The 22433-nt window shown below is 33.3% G+C and overlaps 1 protein-coding gene across 1 annotated transcript in view; it reads right to left on the bottom strand.

Moving 5' to 3' along the window:
• cadpsa (Ca2+-dependent activator protein for secretion a) overlaps nucleotides 1-22433 on the bottom strand; it is a 267285-nt gene that overhangs the window by 95440 nt on the left and 149412 nt on the right. The window contains 10 exon segments of the mRNA XM_056467741.1: nucleotides 222-232; nucleotides 234-269; nucleotides 271-300; nucleotides 302-361; nucleotides 363-434; nucleotides 492-521; nucleotides 523-552; nucleotides 554-630; nucleotides 13749-13960; nucleotides 17285-17394. Of these exon segments, the coding sequence (XP_056323716.1) occupies nucleotides 222-232; nucleotides 234-269; nucleotides 271-300; nucleotides 302-361; nucleotides 363-434; nucleotides 492-521; nucleotides 523-552; nucleotides 554-630; nucleotides 13749-13960; nucleotides 17285-17394 (668 nt within the window).

Genomic DNA, 22433 nt, shown 5'->3' with positions numbered 1-22433 from the left:
ATGTATAGGACAGATAAAAAGGCAGGATGGTGAAGAGGGATGGAGTGATTTTAGGAGGAGAAGAGCAGACAGAGCTTCAGGCGAGAGTACAGGACGAATGACAGAGAGAGAACATGAGAGATAAATGATTTAAGATTAATGTGCTTACAAATGAGAATGAACTGAAGTGGTTGTTAGGAAAGAGGGTGCGAAATAGATAAAGAGTGTGAGACCGGTGATACCTGTTGCCGTGAAACGTGAGATGCGCAGAAGGCGAAGCTGTAGTGCAGGTAGCGTGGGGTCGATCATGGACCCCTTCTCTGGCCCTCTCTAGCAGGTCACTCAGGTAGCACAGGTGCCTGTGACACCCCCGAACTCCATAACCTGGCGCAGTACTCGTCTAATACAAATACCTGGCCCGGACTGAACCAACCCATAAGACACACAATCAGGCACTGTTGACACTAGTGCACTTTTGGTTTAAAATGAAACAGATTGAAAAGCTGACTTACCAAGCAGGAGTAGGAATCATTGAGTCTGTGGGTCCAGAGTAAGCCGCTGAACCATCTCAAAACAGGGAAGATTGGTCAAAATTGCAAGGTTGGCGGAGATGAACTCGTCCATATCCATGTTTCTGAGCTCGGTCTGCATCTGTGTGTATGTGCGCATGTTATATATGTAGACAGAAACAGGCTTAACAATAATATTAACATAAAACAAGTCCTCAGTATCTAACCTGAGCCAGATGTCAGCCGAATAATTGTCTGTCAACTTTTACTTGAATTACTCTCGAACCAGGTGCATTACAGGCAATGCTCGAAATACAAAATACAAATAAAAAGTGCTCATGTTCAGGTGTGTATATGTATACGTTAATATATTCATGTGTGTGTGTTTCAGCTCAAACAACAACATAACTTATATTTGTATTAGTAACACTTTAGTTACAATTCATGCTAACTACTGGTTTATTAACTGCCTAATATTAAGATATTAACTATTTATTAGTAGTTATAAAGTATGAACTTATGCCGAGTTCAGACTGCATGATTTCAGCCCCGATTTTTGACTTGCTGACAGGTTTTGAGAAAACGCTGACAAATGCCTGAAATCCAGGCAAATCGGTGCTCATTTACGTGAGCAACAATCACACAGTGTGAACTATTAAAGACATGATGTGAGAGAATCGCCAATAAGTCGCCAACAACCCATCTGGAGCTGACGACGATTCAAATCATGCCGTGTGAAAATGTGTTCTGATTGAAAATAACATCAGTGATCACCTACAGCTAATGAGAGAGCAGAATCCACTAGTATGGGTATCTGCAGGCCAGTGGGAGGATGGGGGAGAAGTTAAAAGCACTCATTTTCAATTTATTTGGACCCAAGAAATGGAGGAAAAACTAGAGGAAAAGCAGGAGCAATAGTGTCAGTTGACGTGTCATCTGATCAATATCACAACCGACTCGAAAAGTAAAAACGGTTCTACTGCACTACAGCTTCGACCTCACATTGTTTCCATATCACTTCTCGTCATGTGTTTGGTTGTGAGACATAGTTTTGGCAAAGTTGTCGTCGATTCTTCCTATTTCAAAGTCATGCAGTGTGAAACCCCTGTCATAGGCAGAGCGTGTGTAAGGCTGGAGAAGGCTTAGCCTCCCCCTGGCCAGAGACCACGGAGATAGCAGAAAAGAAAAAAAATGCATTGAAAACATGTAACAGGTGTAAGGCGTACTATTAATGTAATTTAATGTTGATAATTAACACAACACTTTAGCCATTGTAAGTTTGTCAATCAAATTTAAAGTCCCCCTCCGCACAAAAAGGGAACTGTCCAACCCCAGCTCTGAAAACCAAACCAAAAGTTGTCCAGCAGACTATTTTGTTTTGCAGGGTCAAGGACATAAGTAATAAAACGACAAACGAGTTACGAGAGAGGTATAATATTGTAACGTAGTTTGATTGTAACGTAGTCTAGCCTACAGTGTAGTAATCTTGTTTAGGCAATCGTTTGGAGTTTTACATTTTAAAGGTCAAATATTTATTGCTGAATTACAAGTTCAGTTTCGATTGACCTTGTGAAAAAGAGAATGATTTCAATATTCTCGGGGCCGGCGCGTCCAGAGGCGACCTAGGCGGCCGCCTAGGGTGGCAGAATAGTGAGGGCTGCATCCGCAATGATGAATTTTCAGCGCTTTAATACTTCTGTCTTCAGAGTCACACGATCCTTCAGAATTGCTCTTATTAAAAGTAATAAAGTTATTAATGGTAATAGTAAGTAGTAATAATTTCATTTGAAACTGCATACAGCAAGTAATAAATAAATATTTAATAATAAGTATTTAACAATGTTTTATATTTAATAAATGCCGCCTTGATGAAGAGAATAATTTTAATTAGATTTTAAATAAAAGTAATAATAATAAAAAATAATAAACTGACCCCAAACTTTTGACTGGTAGTGTAGATCAGTGGGTGATTTTAATAAAATAGTTTAATGCGCGTGTTGAATATAATAGACGTTGTTGATAGGCGGTGCTTTTGTTAAATCTCTTCTTGGTCGGTTGCAAATCTTTTTAAATGCACTAAAGGGCAGAGCATATATTAGCCTTACCCTGGAGTTTGTTCACCCTCCGCCTATGCCCCCTCGTAGCCGATCCATCCTACAGTGTGAACACAGCAGCGACGGAATGCTAACCCAGATAGTCATGCAGTGTGAAAACATCCGTGACACGAATACTTTAAAAATCATACAGTCCTGAAAATCTATCCATCTACATAAATCTGATCTCTATTCCTACCCAAAGCCTAAACCCAACTTCTATCTTAACTAATTAGTAATTTATTAAGCTAGAAGCATTAGGTAATGGGTTGTTAATGCCGTGAATTGTGACCTAAACTAAAGTGGAACTTTTGTATTTATGTGGGTAACTACAACTGAGTAAATACAAAAACAGTTTGTTCAGCATTTAATAACATGAATAAACTTTGAACAATACATTTATTAAAGTATTTGTTCATATTAGTTAATGTTAGTTAATGAAAATACAGTTGACCATTGTTAGTTCACATTAACTCACATGCATTAACTAATGTTAACAAACCTGAATTGAAATTTTAAAAATGCATTAGTAAATGTTGAACTATGATTAATAATATATTAAAAATATATTAAGGAACCTTATTGTAAAGTGTGACCATTATATGAATATATATATTGGTCTAAATGATTAGGAATGTATATATATATATATATATATATATATATATATATATATATATATATATATATATATAAAACATATATATAACGTATATATTGAAGAACTAGATAAAGAATTATATACAATATATTCAAAATGTTTAAATAAAATAAATAGAAAGCACATTTCAATACAAAGAATAAAACCTAAACAATCACTTTAATTCATAACAACAAAACATTATTTGAATTAAGCTGAAGATAAAGAAGGTTTAGCTTGGTTTATTAAAAAAACTTATATATATATATATGTCCCAGTTTTTTGCTAAACTATTGCTGACCACATATATGTGCTACAATACAGAAAATAATGCATTAAAAGAGCAAACCACTGAGTCAATCAATAAATGATTAATCCAAGCCCCAAAAATTTTCAATAAAACTGTATACCATCATCATTATTTATATGATGTGCTTATATATTTCCACTAATGGTAATCCGTCTGAGCCGGTGTTCCTGTCTGACCCCCCAAATCAAACAAGAACTCCCCACTCATGTTCTTCTCCTCCCTCTCCATTCATTGCTCTGTCCACAGGCCTCTGCCCCCCTCAGGACAGCCCTAATTAAAGCCCAGCGCCTCTAAACCCCGGACCGGCCACCAAGGCCCCCTGCCCTCGCCATCTTTTGTCCATTAAAGAGACTAAATAAATTAAACAACACATTTTCACTTTCCTCTGCAGTCGGTAAGCCTAGGTATTACATCTGGGTCTGGACAAATAAGCAGGGCCGTTTCTTAATCCTGCCACTGGTCAGGGGCTATTCTTATTATAATGGCCCGTTTCAGACAGAGGCTTTAAGGCTGTACTGTATTATTGAGTCACTGAGCAGAAACCTCCTGCTTTACATCTCAAATTAACAACAAGACACTGCTTAGCTTAGACGGAGTAAATGATGATTGATGAGTGCTTCAGCTTGGATTCTATCTATCTATCTATCTATCTATCTATCTATCATCTATCTATCTATCTATATCTATCTATCTATCTATCTATCTATCTATCTATCTATCTATCTATCTATCTATCTATCTATCTATCTCTATCTATCTATCTATCTATCTATCTATCTATCTATCTATCTATCTATCTATCTATCTATCTATCTATCTATCTATCTATCTATCTATCTATCTATCTTTCTATCTATCTATCTATCTATCTATCTATCTATCTATCTATCTATCTATCTATCTATCTATCTATCTATATCTATCTATCTATCTATCTATCTATCTATCTATCTATCTATCTATCTATCTATCTATCTATCTATCTATCTCTATCTATCTATCTATCTATCTATCTATCTATCTATCTATCTATCTATCTATCTATCTATCTATCTATCTATCTACTATCTATCTATCTATCTATCTATCTATCTATCTATCTATCTATCTATCTGCTTCTTTAATTCTTTTAAAAATATTTCTGTTCTGTTAAACTAAAACTACATTTTTTTCAACACATTTTCAACATAATATTTTCAGAACTCTTTTTTGCCTTTTCCATGATGCCAGTAAATAATATTTTACTATTATAATATCAATAATAATATATAATATTTATTTAGTATTTAGGTTAACAATAGGAATTTTACATTCTGTTATGTCCAACTGTAGGGCTTCCTTAGCTGTTTTGTCTGCACGTTCATTCACATTCATCACTGAATCCAGCAGAAAATAATATCAAAGTCTTTTTTCTTTAAAAGGTCCACTTTTTCTATTATGCTAAAATCATATTATCAGTATGATCTGTATGATAGATCAGTATGATAGATTCAAGGGATTGTAAGCAGGACATAAAATTTGTGCAAATATAAAAAAGTTCTATTTGTTCTAGAGCTAAAAGCAGTGCACAAAGCCTGTTAAACATTACTAGGGAAACATCTGAAAAATAATTTATATCAAACAATATCACAAGAGGGCTAATCATTTTTTTTTCATATACTGTAAAACTGTATGATCAATTAATCACAATACCATACATTTTTAAATTAATTTTACTTATAAAAATAATATAGCTATATCTCTCAACTTAATTATGACCTGTTTTAAGTTTCATCATTAGCTTAAATGACTTAATGATTAATTTGATTTAAGTTTAAAAATTTAAGGCGACCACTTTTTTTCAGTGCATAGATAAACTCTAGTCTTCCTTTACTCATTTCTATACCCGCGTGTTGAATCGTTGTCTGTTCATGCCATCATAAGATATCCAAACACATAAGTTGAAGCCAAATCAGCCACAGGTCATTAAGGTGACAGTGTCGCTCCTGTGTCTGGTATATGAGCCTGTCACGTCTCTCTGACACTGGATGTGAGGGGAAGCTCTCTGGACAGTAACACACAATGACATTATTCTGCTCTGTCCGAGCGGGCCAGAGGACAAATGACACTGATTGATGGATTCTTTTCATTTATAGATCCTCTCTCTCTCTCTTTCTCTGGAAAGTCCCAACAGCATTTGAGGCTATTTAGTGCTCACGTTTAGTTTTTTATTATTATTATTATTATTTCTGTATAAGCACACACAATGGGTGGATTGGGCATCTGGGATTCAGCCCAGGGCCGACATGAGCTGAAGGGTTGAGCTGACAGGATGGGAGACCTTCTGTGAGTGAGGGACGGATGGACGGATGGATGGAGGAAGGGATGACAGCAGAGATGGACTTTATTAAGTGCTTTCTAATTTAATCTGCTTCTGAACAGGGTTTCCAACAATATGGCTGGCTTCATCAGGCCTGCAGACAAGGCCATGCGCGAGCCTATTTCAGTCCTTATCACAGTGGATTAGAAATGTCTGGACTCGGGCTGACATCCGGCATCATCACTGATTTCTTTGTTTCAGAATGATGAAGAAGTGAATGAGTTGACAGATCAAATGGATTAAATTGAACATTGTTAACACACTCTTTAATGATTGTTTGGAGTTTTGTTTGGATTTTGTTGTTGCACCAGTATTGCCGGCACTCCCTTTTGTCTTGTCACTTCGCAGCACCTTGGGATTGTTGTTATGTTGCTGTTTTTAGATGATACACACAGAGGCTGGGAAATGTTTTGTTGTATTTATTACAATTATTTATATTGTTTAATGATAATTTATCCCCCTCTGAAGGATCATGACTGGAGTAATGAAGCTGAAAATTTATCACTAAAATCACTGGAATAAATGATTAAATTAAATTATAAACCACTTTTGATCAGTTATTTTATAGTGCAATAACATTTCACAATTTTACAATTTGTACTGTATTTTTGATTAAATAAATGCAGCCTTGGTGAACAGAAGAAGTTTATTTTAAAACATTTAAAAATCCTACTAACCCTAAACTTTTGATCGGTAGTGTATGTATAAATGTATGTACAAATGTTTATTTATATTTATTTATTTATTTATTTATTTATTATTTATTTATTTATTTATTTATTTTTTGTTTGTTTGTTTGTTTGTTTATTTGTTTGTTTATTTTTTTGTTTGTTTGTTTATTTGTTTTTGTTTGTTTATTGTTTGTTTGTTGTCTGTTTTGTTATTTTGCTTGTTTGTTTTGCAATAACAATTTACCAGTTGACTGTTGAATTAATGTATTATTATTATTATTATTATTATTATTATTATTATTATTATTATATTATTTTATTATTATTATTATCATCGTTATTATTATTTTATTATTATTATCATCATTATGCAGACAAGGGCCAAATGTGAACTTGTTCTCTGGCTATTTTGGTTCTTATCACAGTGGATTACAAATGTCTGGATTCTGGCTGACATCTGGCAGTAATCAATGGTTTCCTTCTTTCAGAATAATGAAGTGAGTAAGTTAAAGATAGAGTAGGATATTATTAACATACTGTTTTTCTGATTTTGCTTGCATTCAGTCATTGTACCTTTATTGAGAGAATTCATTGCTTTGCCTTGTTATTTTGTAAAACACTGAGGCAACCAAGTCTGGACATAAGGCTTACAGTACAGTGATTGATTGACTGACTGACTGACTGACTGATTGATTGATTGATTGATTGATTGATTGATTGATTGATTGATTGATTGATTGATTGATTGATTGATTGATTGATTGATTGATTGATTGATTGATTGATTGATTGATTGATTGATTGATTGATTGATTTCATTCATTCATTCATTCATTTATTCATTCATTCATTCGTTTGTACTTTGATTTATTTTTACACTGTATTATTGGTGTTAATTTGTTGTTTTTAAATGAACTGCACTGAGCCTGTCTACACTGAGTAAAAGCCATGGTCAAATATTATATATTATTTACCCAGATGTTATATATAAAACATCTCTGACTTCATCCATTATGAGTGTATCTTTGCATATATTTGGCTGCAAGGTCAGGAGCATTAGCATTTTCCCAGAGGTGAGGAAAGAAACTGTTAGTCTCAAACTGTTAGTAGTTCTATAGGAAAACACGATACTACTACACTACAAACACTACTAATAAGGGCCAGTGTTTGTTAAAAGTGTCAGTATACGGTACATGTGTTGAGTCAGCTTAATACCATACAAAATAAAGAAGCTGTGTGATATCATCTGCCCATCATTTCTATTTTCCAGCTACTTATTTGCCAACTCTCATTTCCATCAAAACAAAGTCAGATACGGGTCCACTGTTTCAACCTTTTAGAGAAAACAAACAGCCAATGTTTCGGATGGCATCCTAATCCCAACATTTAAAACTGCAACCACAACAATTTAATTTAACGCCATGGTAGGGTTAAGAGAGAGAGAGAGAGAGAGAAATGAAAACACTGGTGGCACGACTTTCTACAGATGAGAGACGCTGGTGTGAACTAGCAAGTAGTTATTTGGTAACATTCCACTGATAGCTTCCAGAAATAATCAGGGTGCAGATACACTGTTTTATTCATAGGCTGTCACTCTTAACATGGTAATTACCAGCTGCTGACGACTGCAGAGCACGCCAGCGGTTTCGCAGAATTCATTTAGCACAATAAATCAACAACTACAATGGAGAAAATCACCGTAATTATATCATTTACCCAATTCTCAATTTGGTTGCAAATTTTTATTATTAAATAAAGGCAACTGCCGAGGATTTCGCCCTGACAATACACTAGGAACAGATGGATCAGATTTTGTACTTGCGAAACTGTTGACCCAATGAAGCTGTGTTGAGAAAAGGCAAATACGCAGCTGCTATTTAGAGCAAAACATCCAGAAATAAAACGTGACATGCAGTCTAGTCTTGGAAAAATATAAGTGTGCTTTGTTTTTGTTTTTTTTGAGACCTAAAGGGATAGTTCATCCAAGAATGAAAATGACGTCATCATTTACTCGTATTTCAAAATATCTATGTGTCTTTTTTATGTTGAGCACATAATACATTTTGAAGAATGTTGAAAAACCATTAGCTATGTTTCCATCCAAAATGTGAATTAACTTTATGCGCAAAACTGCAATATTGCATAAAAGGCGTGCGAATAAAGCAGCATTTCCATCCAATGAGTCAAAGAGACAAAATTGTCACTTCCTGATTAGCTGGCGCCAAATATCAACAGTACAAATGGAATTTACTGCAGTAGAAGAAGCTGCGTCAATCGTTTCTTTATTTAATAAATGACTTGTGCCTCAGAAGACAATATGCCGACACGCAATGAACACATGGTGGCGTTTGAAAGGTGTGAGATACGGAGCACAGACGCTCTTGACAGTTCTGGAGGTAATTAATAATATAATAACACTGACACTAAAATGGTTAAGGCGTTTTAGAATGACCAAAACAACATTTCAGATGTCTTACAATGTGCTCAGCCTGCTGGTTTGTCCATTCACACACATTTTTATCATCACATGATCTCTTATAACAAAAGAACATGACCTTTTTAATGCGCATACTGGAATTTGTCCAATAAAAGTGTTTCCATCATAGTTTATGCACATCTTTTCTTATCGAATAAAAAGTTTATCCTACTCAGTTATGTACGTATGTTTTTTTGTGCATTTTATGCGGATCTTGGTATTTCCATCAACTGATTTTTTATGTTCATATCCAAAATGTGCATAAAAAGAGGTGGATGGAAACGTAGCTGACTCTCATTATTTATTTATTTACGTCCCTGTACAACATTTAAATTGGGGTTGAATATTTTTCTCTCTCCTTTTGCGTGTTTTTTTTTTTACTTTTAATGGACACAGGTTGTTTTGACTGTCAGGCATATGGGAAATTGATTGAGGTGGAAAGGACATTCGCAGTGTTGGGGTGAGGCATTACAAGTAACGCAAGTTATGTAATAATATTACTTTTCTAAGTAACGAATAAAGTAACACATTACTTTAAAAAAATAAGTAATAATATTTGACTTTTTGAAAAATGCAACGCAAGTTATTTTTAGTTTTAGTTTATTTTGTTTTTAAAAACTAAATCGCAGAATTAAAATTAAAAATGAATCACGCAGTCAATAAGAGAATGTGTTCATTATTTTGAACGCATCAAAGAAAAGGGATTGTCTCAATGGACAGTGATTTTGAGACAAATAGTATCAAAGTAGCAAACACACTGCTTTAAACTTTCAATAATCTGCATAGCTTATGTATAGTTCTGGGGTATATATATATATATATATATATATATATATATATATTAATATATATATATATATTATATATATTATATATATATATTATATATATATATTATATATATATATATATTTTTTTTTTTTTTTTTTTTTTTTTTTTTTTTAAGGTAAATGAGGATGTAGGTTATACAGTGCATTGTTAATTACAGAGCTCCTCTATTAAAGAGAAGAAAGAAAAAGGTCTGAAAGAGATCAAGCCTCAGCCAGGTAATACAAAGTAACGCAAATGTAACTCAAATGTAACACAATGCATTACTTACCATAAAAAGTAACTAAGTAATGCAATTAGTTACTTTTTGGGGGAGTAACTCAATCTTGTAATGTATTTCTTTTAGAAGTAACTTTCCCCAACACTGGACATAAGTTATTCTAAAAGTTAAGCTATACAGGATATTGAGGATACTATAGAAGGGAAACATGAGGGTCTGTATTTAGTGTGAACTTTTATTTGGTATTTGTTCAAACTGACGTTTACTGTTTGTTTAAAATACTTATTAAATATGAGTTGAGGGGCGACGCAGTGGTGCAGTAGGTAGTGCTGTTGCCTCACAGCAAGAGGGTTGCTGGTTCGAGCCTCGGCTGGGTCAGTTGGCGTTTCTGTGTGGAGTCTGCATGTTCTCCCTACGATTGCGTGGGTTTTCTCCGGGTGCTCCGGTTTCCCCCATAGTCCAAAGACATGTGGTATAGGTGAATTAGGTAGGCTAAATTGTCCATAGTGTATGGGTGTGTATGAGTGTGAATGGGTGTTTCCCAGAGATGGGTTGAAGCTGGAAGGGTATCCGCTGCGTGAAACATGTGCTGGATAAGTTGGCGGTTCATTCCGCTGTGGCGACCCCGGATTAATAAAGGGACTAAACCAAAAAAATAAATGAATGAATGAAAAATTTGTTGAAACAACAATTCTTGATTTTTTTGAGGGACAAATTCATTGTTTTATGTTAAATCCAAATTAATTTGTAAAAACTAATAATATAACTTAATTCCTTCATGTTGTCACAACACAAATCGATTGTTTGTAAAACCCAGCCTTTATTACAGTGTATAGGGGAAGATGTAATTGGGTTAGTTTGTTTTGTTTATTGTTTTATTTTATTTGGTGTGGTCCCGTACCACCCTACTCAAGTGTTAAAATTTGGATTTCTTTTTGTGTTTGTTTGAAAATTGTTGTATTTATAATTTTCTCATATTCTATTATTAAAATATTAATTTTAAAATATTTAAGTACCACAGCGACAATAAACACAATTACTTGTTTAGTACTCTTGCGTTCTTGTTTCAACAATAAGTACAGCTCAAGGCAACTTTAGGGCAACAATAAGTACAGCTGTATGAATGCAGGGTTCAACACAAAACCTTGTGAACACAAATTGATTAAGTTAACTTAATGGTTTTTACAAATTTAAGTGGACTGATCATAAAACGGGCAGCATGGTGGTGCAGTGGGTATAGCACAATCACCTCATAGCAAGAAGGTCGCTGGTTCGAGCCTCGGCTGGCTCAGTTGGCATTTCTGTGTGGAGTTTGCATGTTCTCCCTATGTTTGTGTGGGTTTCCTCTGGGTGCTGGGTGCTCCGGTTTCCCCCACAAGTCCAAAAAACATGTGGTATAGGTGAATTGGGTAAGCTAAATTGTCCGTATATGTCTGTGATTGAGTGTGTATGGATGTTTCCCAGTAATGGGTTGCAGCTGGAAAGGCATCTGCTGCGTAAAACACATGCTGGATAAGTTGGTGGTTCATTCTGCTGTGGCGACCCCAGATTAATAAAGGGACTAAGCCAAAAAGAAATGAATTAATGAATGAACATAAAACAATTTTTGAAAATCTTAATAGTTGTAAAATAAGTATTTTAAATAAGTAGTTTAAACATTAATTTTCCCTAAACATTCAAAAAAACGATGTAACATTCTTATTATAGAAGTCAATGGCTACCGGTTTCCATCATTCTTCACAATATCTTCTTTTTGTGTTCAACAGAAAAATAAACTCATCAAGGTTTAGAACCACTTGAGGAGGAGTAAATGATGACTAGATGTTCATTTCTGGGTGAACTGGATTTGCAGGATGAGGAGGGTATAAGGTGAGTTTCTGAAGAGGAATTGCGAACAGCACATTGCTTGTGTCAGATAATCCGGAGCGGTTTATCTGATCTGTGCTGCTACTGGGAAACACTTACCCTTCAGTCCAGCTACAAGAGAGCAGGGTAAGAGGGAACAAACCAGAGTGACATACAGACTCAGAGCATGAAGCAGAAGACAGATTCCCTTTACACAGGGAATACAGTCAGCAGAGCATGAGAGAAAGATCTGACACAATTCATACACAAACACATAAACCACTGCCTGAAAGAGGGAGAAAAAGATTGAGGAGATCAACGGGTTATGAGAATTTAAATATAAAGTGAAAGAAGAACATATTAATAGACAGAAAAGGCAATGAGCGAAATGAAAAGTCAAAAGAAAACAGAATTTAAAGATTAAAACAACGACTAAAAAACAATTGAACAGAGAAAAGTATAATCATAATAGTAAATAGCAAGGACAAATGAAAATAACAGAAATAAAATTAATAAATTAAAGAGGGCAAATATAAAGTATGAAGAAAACATCAAATAAAACCAAAATAGATAATAATTAAGTGTAAGAAAGCAATCGCAAACTTTGTTTAAAAGAGATCAAACCTATTTAGAAGAAAGTGTAAACAAAAAAAATGGAAACAAAGTCAATAGCAAATAAAAGAGTGCATAAAAGGGCAAATAAAGAAAATAAGTTAACAAACAAATGCAAAAACAAGTGAAACTGAAGACTAAAGAATAAACAGGGTTAACAAACGCAAATCTACACAAAAAAAATGAAAACAAATAAAAGAGTGATTGGAAAATGAAAGAGATAAAGAGAGCATACAGATGTAGAAGAATGTGAATAGCAAAAGTCAGTAAATATGCAGAAAATGTTCAAATAAACAAAAGAAAGAACAAATATTCAAAGACAAACAAAGAGTAAAGAAAAGGGCAGTGGAAAATTTGTAGGGAATAATAATTGGACTAGATAATGAATGAATCAAACAAATGACCAGGCAATGGCAAATAAACAACAAAAAGTGAATAGATGAATAAACAAAGCAAAAGCAAGTGAAACTAAAAAACACAAGGCAAAGTAAAGCAGAGTAACAGAAGAGGCATAAATAACGAGAAATAAAAAGCCGTGAATAAGTGAAAAAATGAGGAAAGAACAAGCAAACTAAATGCAGAAAACATAAAAAGGAATAAAGCAGTGCAAATAATTTGCAGAAGAAAATGCAAAAAAAGTGGAAGAATAAATTTGCAAAAGGGAAAATGAAAAAGAGAAAGAAAAGGCAGATATTTTGTGGGGAAAAACAAAGTAGATGAAACGAAAAAGATTTAAAAGAGCTAAAATTGGGCAAATATGTAAACTAAAAGCAAAATAATAATACAAACAAACTAGAGTGTGAAAAAAAACAATAAAAGAAAGTGAAAGTATAATAAAACTAAGGTTAATAAGTAAGGGGAAAGAGAAAAGAAATAATGAGGAAATTAATCCAAACCAGATCAAAGAATCCCCAAGAACAAAATGTATGTGGGACACGAGGCGGAACAATTGCGAAAGAATCAAGCTGTGTGAATGAAAACAGGGAGTGCGATTTTTCTCCTGTTTTACAGTAACACCGGTACAGTAAGCAGGTGTACCCTGTTGAAATGACACTCACAGGACACTAATGAGCATTACAGTCAGACAGGCTACAAACACATTAGTAATGCGCTGTTTCGGGCAGGAAACTATTTAATCAATGTTCTAGAAAGACTACATGTATTAGTGTGACTGCATTGCGTGTGTGTGTTTATTTTCAGACTTACAGAACTGAGAGATTGGAGCATCAAGCTGCGGTGCAGTTCCTCCTTTGGCGTTGAGTTTCTGCACTTGGGTCGGGGGGACGGGTTTGTGTGACTGGCCCGTGGCTCGATACATCGCCTGAACCCACAGGATCCGATCTTGCTCATCATCGCTGGCGAAAATCACAGTGTCTCCTTCCTTCACAGCATTGAAGAACGTCCGACCGCCATCATTCATTCACACAGTCAGCATCATTCATAATGTTAATCGAACTTGAGTGTAAGAAAATGTGTTCCTTTTACTTGATCTGATCCGTTCTGTTTATAAAATGTGGAAATACCTTACACAGTACCTAACAATACTTTTTTTTATCAAGGTAATGTTTTTAACAAGATTTATTATTATTAATACAATTTGTTTTATTATTTTTTATAATTATTATAATTATAATAATAATAATAATAATTATTATTATTATTATTATTATTATTATTATCATTATTATTATTATTATTATTATGCATGCATTCAATATTTATACATGCTATAGAATATACATAACATACATATACACAAATCATATTTACACATCGGTTAATATTAAAATACATCGTATGTGACCTAATGCAGTAAAATTAACACATTGATGACCAGTTAAAATGACCAAAATGTTCATATTATTACTTATATTTTTACTTTAACATTAACATTACTGTAAATGCAACACAAAATAAAATTAACTAAGAGTAAACAATAATACTAATTAGAATTATTAAACAATAATATTTATTTATTTATTTATTTATTTATTTATTTATTTATTTATTCATCAGCATTAATAACTTCTGTAACGTTTATCAAGAATAATAATTCATATTAATTAGGATTTTTAAATATTTATTTATCAACCTCAATATATTATGTAATATTTATCAATAAAAATAATAATAATAATAATAATAATAACAAATAATTAGGATTATTAAAGGCTTTTTAAGATTTTTATTTATTTATCAATGAATTGTGTAATATTTATCAATAATAACAATAAATAATTAGGATTATTAAAGATTAAGATTTTTATTTATTTATTTACTAATAAATTTTGTAATATTTATCAATAATAATAATAATAATAATAATAAGCAATGATTAGGATTATTAAAGATTATTTAAGATTTGTATTTATGTATGTATTTATTTATTTATTTATATGTTTTGTAATATTTATCAATAACAAAAAATGATTAGGAATATTAAAGATTATTTTAAAAATTATTTATTTATTTTTCAATAAATTGTGTAATATTTACAATTAATAAGAAAAAATAATTAGGATTATTAAAGATTAAGATTTATTTTTATTTATTTATTTATTTATCAACATGGATAAATTCTGTTTTGTTTATATGCTTTTTGCCATCTCATAAACTTTCTTTCTTAGAAAGAAAGAAAATTTCTTTCTTTCTAAAATTTAACAAACATTTTATGATATTGTTTGTTATAGTTTATGCCATGAGACAATATCTAGGATTCAGTGCCTGATTATGATTGATTATCAGTGACTCCTATCCAGTATAGTGTGCTTGATTACAATTGATTATCAGTAATTCATTAACATTTTAACCAAAATAAAAAGCACCACATCCGTCACTTATGTTAACTGTAGAAACAATAGCAGGCCAATCACCATTGAAGATTCAATTTCCATAACCCATGCTCGCGGTGCATAATGTTTTATGCAAAGACACAGAAGGTTTCAATGAAAGGTAATTGACTTAACTAGTTAATTACCTGCGTTTGTTTAATGCTAATAAAATGAGTCACCTTGAAAGTAAATGAGTACAGACAGTAGAAACACAAGCCACCTGCTGGCACTTACACATATGATAGGATAAATATTTTCCATGCAAGAATTTTGACTCCTAAACAGCTAAAAGAAAAATTACAAAATGCAACTATTTTTGTTATGAACAAGTGGGTTTATGATTTCTGTAACAAATTACACTACTAACACGAATAAACTATGAAAAAATTATTACTGTATACACATTTATCTCACCATAGTTAGTTATTGTAAACTCACATTAATTAATTAATGCATTAATAAAAGTAACGCATTAATAAAAGTAGAACTATGAATAATTAATTAATTAATGATTAATTGTACAAGTATTGTTCCTTGTTACTTCATTTTAGTACTGTAAATACATTAACTAAAACTAATGGTAAAAGTTAACTATGATTTCGTTAATAGCCCAAAGTAATGAATACCAGTTTTATATTTAAAGCAGTAAAATACAGTCTTTTTGTCTAGCTAAAATTTCTGCATGTGAATGACAAGAAAAGCATAGCACATTCAAGTTCCAATTGGCTGTTTAAAAGGTGACGTTATTGGCTATGTTTCCATCCACCAATTTTTTGTGCATTTTGGAATATCGCATAAAAAATACTTAACTGAAATGCTAAGATGCGCATCACTCTTGAATATTTCCCAAATAATTCCCAAATGATTTTTTAAAGAGCAAAGAAGCTTTTACAGTATGTCTGATAATATTTTTTCTTCTGGAGAAGTCTTATTTGTTTAATTTCAGCTAGAATAAAAGCAGTTTTTAATTTTTTTAAAACATTTTAAGGTCAAAATTATTAGCCCATTTAAGCTTTATATTTTTTCGATAGTCTACAGAACAACCATCATTATACAATAACTTGCCTAATTACCCTAACCTGCCTAGTTAACCTAATTAACCTAGTTAAGCCTTTAAATGTCACTTTAAGCTGTGTAGAAGTGTCTTGAAAAATATCAAGTAAAATAATTTCTGTCGACATGACAAAGATAAAATAAATCAGTTATTAGAAATAAGTTATTAAAACTATTATGTTTAGAAATGTGTTGAACAAATCTTCTCTCCGTTAAAAGAAATTGGGGAAAAAATAAACAGGCGGGCTAATAATTGACTTCAACTGTATGCATAAAAGAAACTTATAGCTGAATAGAATAAACCTTTTATCTGACAAGAAAAAAAGGTGCATTAACTAGAATGAAAACACCAAATAAATTCCAGGATTTGAATCAAAAAAGTCATGTGATTTTGTTTTAAGAGATCATGTGATGATAATATTTGCACAATGGGATAACAATAATGGACAAACCACTTTGAAAAATATCTGAAATGTTGTTTTGGTTATTCTAAAATCCCTTAGACAATGTCCATCATCAAAGTGGTTGAATTTCATTACCTCTCCGAACTGTTAAAACTCCTAAAGAGCGATCTCACAACTCTAAAAGCTGCTACACATTCATTGCATGTCTTCTGAGCAGCAAGTAATTTGTTATATATGAAAAAAACCCACAGTGGCTTCTCCTACCACAGCAAATTCTGATTATTTATATTTGGCTCTAGTTTATCAGGAAATTATATTTTTGTTGTCTTCGACTCTTTAAAAGATTAGATGAAAACTTTATTTGCAAATGTTGTATGCAATATTCCAGTTTTGCATCTAGTTTGTATTTGTTTATGGAAACATTTTGATTGTTGTATTCTGATTGGCTGAGTGACCTGGCTGGGGGTCGGTGTAATCCACAGTGTATCCGTCCAGTTGGAGAAGTTCGACCGGCTCAGCTTTCTTCTCCCTGTAGCTACACATGGCAAAGGTGTACTGGCTCACCTGCAAAAAATATAAGCACATTCAATATATATTTCTACTATTATAAATGATGAACCACACTATTTTGAACTGGAAGTGCAGCAATAACCAACCCTGGCTCATAAAAATATATGGTGTCATTTTAGCAAAAATATTATTATATAATGATTAATATAAAATATAATTAAATATGTTGATTCTTGAGTGTTTCCTGACAGTGAAATGTCCGAGTGGCGGCGCTAAAAAACTGTGTTTTGTCAGAAACAGATAAAAGTGACTGTGGTAATGCAAATGTGGCAATGAGGACAAGTAAAATATTGCCGGCTCATAATCACACATCATCAACACATCAGCTAGGAAGGTAATTTTCCATATCTGGCTGATGCCAGTGTTTACACTTCAGATAATTATAGGTTGAACAATCCAATAATTTCATGCATCTCTAACAAGCATGTTTCTGACACAAAACTGTAGGTAGAGACACCTTGTGTAGGAAGTTCACTGTAATATTACATTTATATGATCAATAAGTCATGACACCATACTCTCTAGCTTTATATTAATTTAAGTGGTCACACTTCACAATAAGGTTTCATTTTAATGAATTTACTAAAAGAACTAACAATGAAAAATACTTGTACAGCATTTATTAATCCTAGTTCAACATTTACTAATGCATTAGGAATTGACAAACTAACAGTGAATAAGTGTTTTTAATCAACTATCGTTAAGTAACATACACGCAAAATTATAATGGTATGCTGTTTGGTCAAACTACTTATTTAAAATCAGCTGCAACAACACGATTTTTTAAGCTTTTTTGTTTGTTTAGGCTCAATCCATGTTCACTTAATTCCTTCATGTTGACCCCACACCCAGCATTTTTTACAGTGTGAGCAAATAGTGTAGTAAATGTATTGTTCATTGTTTGTTCCTGTTAGTGAATGCATCAAATAACATTAAGTATTACAACCTTATTGTTAATAGTTACCATTTAACTACAATTTAACAAATCATCACCTTGGAATTATAAGGTTCTATCTGTGTTCTGAATGATTTAGAGATATTGAGCTTCAAAGTTTTTGCATTCCATATAGCAAACAGCATGTGTGTAACATTTGATTTTTAAATAAAAAGTCTTAAAATGTAAACAACTTGTAAAAAACATCCCATAATGTAAATAAGTTATTTGATAAGAATATGTCAATTACTCAATTTTGACAAAAATGTCAGATAGATCCTTATAATTCTAAGGTGACGAAATATTTAACACAAATAAAAAAAAATCAACTAGGGCTGCACAATTTTGAAAAAATCTAACATTGCAATATTGTGTTTTTCAGCAGTATATATTGAGATATGAATAACATTTAAACAGATCATTCAGATTGATTTGAGATACATTTGTAAGGGTTGTAAATCCTGTGTAAAAAATAAAAAAAAAAATTGCAAGCAAAAATTATTGGCAATAAAGCAACGAAAATGGTTATGGTTTTCTGTAAACAGTATTTAGGTACAGAAATTGAATAATGAAACATAAAATAACACTGTATAGTCTTAGAGTCATCGTATTAATTCAGTAAAATTATTAATCATTAAAGTTACAAATATGCTTTTTTGTGACAAAATGCTTTTCAGAAGGTTTTTTTGAGGATCTATTCATAATATATTAATTTCCTGATTATATAAAAGATTTTATTCTAAAAACAAATGTTTTTTTTTCTGGCCATTCAATATGCCAAAATGCCAGAATTTTTGTCTGTTTATTTAATTTTGATGCTTTCACACTTTTAATTTCCTTGTTTTTATAAAAAAATATTCTATTAAAACTATGTAAGATCAAGATTTTGTTTTTTCTGAATAGTTTCTTATACAAAATGATGATAATAATGCTTTTTCAAACTCTTTAAAATGCCTTTAAAACAAAGCTTGACTCTGTTATTGTTATACTTTCCAAAGACTCTACAAATCTCATGTATCCTCAACTGTTGTGCTGATCAACTATAATGCCAACTCAACAATGCATGCTCTGCGATGTGACTATTGCAGACACACATTGTGAATTCGATGTTGAAACAATACACTCATCAGCCACTTTATTAGGTACACCTCACCAACTGCTTGTTAACGCGAATTTCTAATCAACCAATCACATGGCAGCAACTCAATGCATTTAGGCATGTAGACATCATCAAGACAATCTGTTCAAACTGAGCATCAGAATGGGGAAAAAATGGGATTTAAGTGACTTTGAATGTGGCATGATTGTTGATGCCTGACCAACTGGATTTTCATCCACTGAGCCGCATTTCTGTGTGCCTAAATGTCCTGTTGATGCCAGAGGTCAGAGGAGAATGGCCAGAATGGTTCAAGCTGATAAGAAAGCAACAGTAACTGAAATAACCACTTGTTACAACCGAGGTATGCAGAGGAGCATCTCTGAATGCACAACATGTCCAACCATGAGGCGGATGAGCTACAGTCTATAATTCGCACTGGCTAACCAAAATTAGACAATAAAAGATTGGAAAAATGTGCCTGGTCTGATGAGTCTCAATTTTTGCTGTGACATTCAGATGGCAGGGTCAGAATTTGGCATCAACAACATGAAAGCATGGATCCATCCTGCCTTGTATCAACGGTTCAGGCTGCTGGTGGAGGTGTAATGGTTTGGGGGATATTTTGTTGGCACACTTTGGGCCCATTAGTACCAATTGAGCATCGTGTCAACGCCACAGCCTACCTAAGTATTGTTGCTGACTCTTTATGACCACAGTGTACCCATCTTCTGATGGCTACTTCCAGCAGGATAACGCACCACGTCCTAAAGCGTGAATAATCTCAGACTGGTTTCTTGAACATGACAATGAGTTCACTGTTCTCAAATGGCCTCCACAGTCACCACATCTCCAATCCATAGAGCCTTTTGGGTGTGGTGGAACGGAAGATTCGGATCATGGATGTGCAGCCGACAAATCTGCAGCAACTGCGTGATGCTATCATGTCAATATGGACCAAAATCTCCAAGAAAAATGTCCAGTACCTTGTTGAAAATATGCCATGAAGAATTAAGGCAGTTCTAAAGGCAAAGAGGGGTCCAACCCGGTACTAGTCAGGTGTACCTAATAAAGTGGCCGGTGAGTGTATAATGTATATCAGCACTAGTTTCAACTTATTATTTAAGTTACATAAGCTGTTTTAAGTCAGATAAATATAATGCAAATGTGTAAATTTGATTTAGCTTAAATTAAGGCTACTGAATTTGTTTCTCTTTTTTTTTTTTTGCAGTGTACTTCAGGCTAGTGCTAGGGTTCAAGCGGAGGGTGGCATCTCAGAGGGAGGCTGTCTTGGTCACTGATGGGGTGGAGCTGACTCGGGTTTTGTCCTGCCAATCAAACAGGCTCTGACAGAAGAGTGTGGGATGACACGCTGTCACTCCGGATGCCAGTCGTGCAGTTCGGTGCCAGTCATACACACACAGACGCGCTGCTGTCAAGACGCTCTCCAGCCCTGCATTATACCAGTGCAGAGTCTCCCATCACCTCTGCTGAAAGTGGCAGCTCTCTCTCACTCCGACTCCCAGTGACATGATCAATTCAATGTCATGTGTGTGACGGGCACTCGGGCTGGCTTCAGGGCCACAATCTGGCTTGGTGGCACCCAGGTGCCTTCGGGACGCCACCGGGGCACACACACACATGCACACACACAGATTCCACACAAAGCTCATGCAACATATAGTACAGTGTAGTACAGTACAGTATTTGTCTATAAAAATGTGTATTCAAATAATTGTCTACAAAATAAACCTGATAAACCTGTTTAAGTACTTGCATGTGAAAACAATGTTCTGAAAAAATATTTCATTGTTATATATTTACATTTACAGACGGGATTAGTTTAAATGTCCAAAAAAATGTGTAATTTGCTCTAAGAAATGACAGTGTAATAATATGTGTAATAATTTTATTTAATATAGAGTTCATTTTACCTAATGTTTATTATCTAATGCACTTTAATGTACCAATATTTGTTATATTATTAAATCTTTATTTCATTGTTGTTTTAACTATTTACATCACGTTCAACTAAATTAAAAAGGCACCTACGATAAAAAAATCATCTTTTGTAAGCTGTTTGGACAGAAGTGTGTGTATAGTGTGTCCACAGTCATATTGGGGTGATATCAAGACAATAAGTCTCTCTTTTTTGAAATTTCCTGATGTTAAAATAGGATCCAAATCCCTCTCATTTTGAGGCCGACCGCAACGTGACGTAGGTGTACGGTTTCCCCGCCCACTGAATTGAGTGACAGCCGCATATTAACATGTCTCCGTAGTAATGCGTATAATCATATCAACAAGACAGGAAGTGTGCAAAGCAACTGGGATTAAAAGATCTGTTCAGCTCGCTCAATGTCAAATGTGATTAAGAGTTTTACACGTTTGAAACGTTTTTTAAACAGTGCATGTTTGTAATAAAGTAAGTTAAAGATAGTAAAATAGCTGTAATTCATCACCACAGCTACATGTCAGTACAATTATAAAATAAGATAGTTCAATCCTGGGTTTGTGGATGTTAAATCAGGTTTATTTTGTATATTAACATGACGGCAGGGGCGAATATGATTTTGCTGTTTATATAATAAATTTAAATGTACTTACGTAAATTCACAATATTTCAATAAATAAATAAATAGCAGCCACTAAATTATTGTGGATTGATTGGTGCGACTGACGCAGCAGATTCACTGCCCCTCCCCTTCCCCGATCGTCGTTGACAGTACGCACACACCTTCAATAGACAGCAATGGCAATTTAATATTGACCTTAAGGTACATCAACGGAAGAAACTGTATTAATAATATTGTGGCTCAAAAAGGAATATGGATGAATTATATTATTAGTGTCTGTATAGTGAGTGTGTGTGTGCCTTTTGTTCAGTTTGTTCATTGTTTGTTTTACTAATTAATTCGTTAATCTTCATAAATTGTAGACATGGTATATACTGTGTGCTGTATAATAAAAGTATGTGATAGATAACTGAAAAGTTATCCCCGT

Source organism: Danio aesculapii, chromosome 11 (genome assembly GCF_903798145.1).
Source record: "Danio aesculapii chromosome 11, fDanAes4.1, whole genome shotgun sequence".
In the NCBI taxonomy this organism is placed as follows: Eukaryota; Metazoa; Chordata; class Actinopteri; order Cypriniformes; family Danionidae; genus Danio; species Danio aesculapii.
Note: the sequence above shows the minus strand (reverse complement) of the source record. Positions and strands in the feature narration are given on the sequence as shown.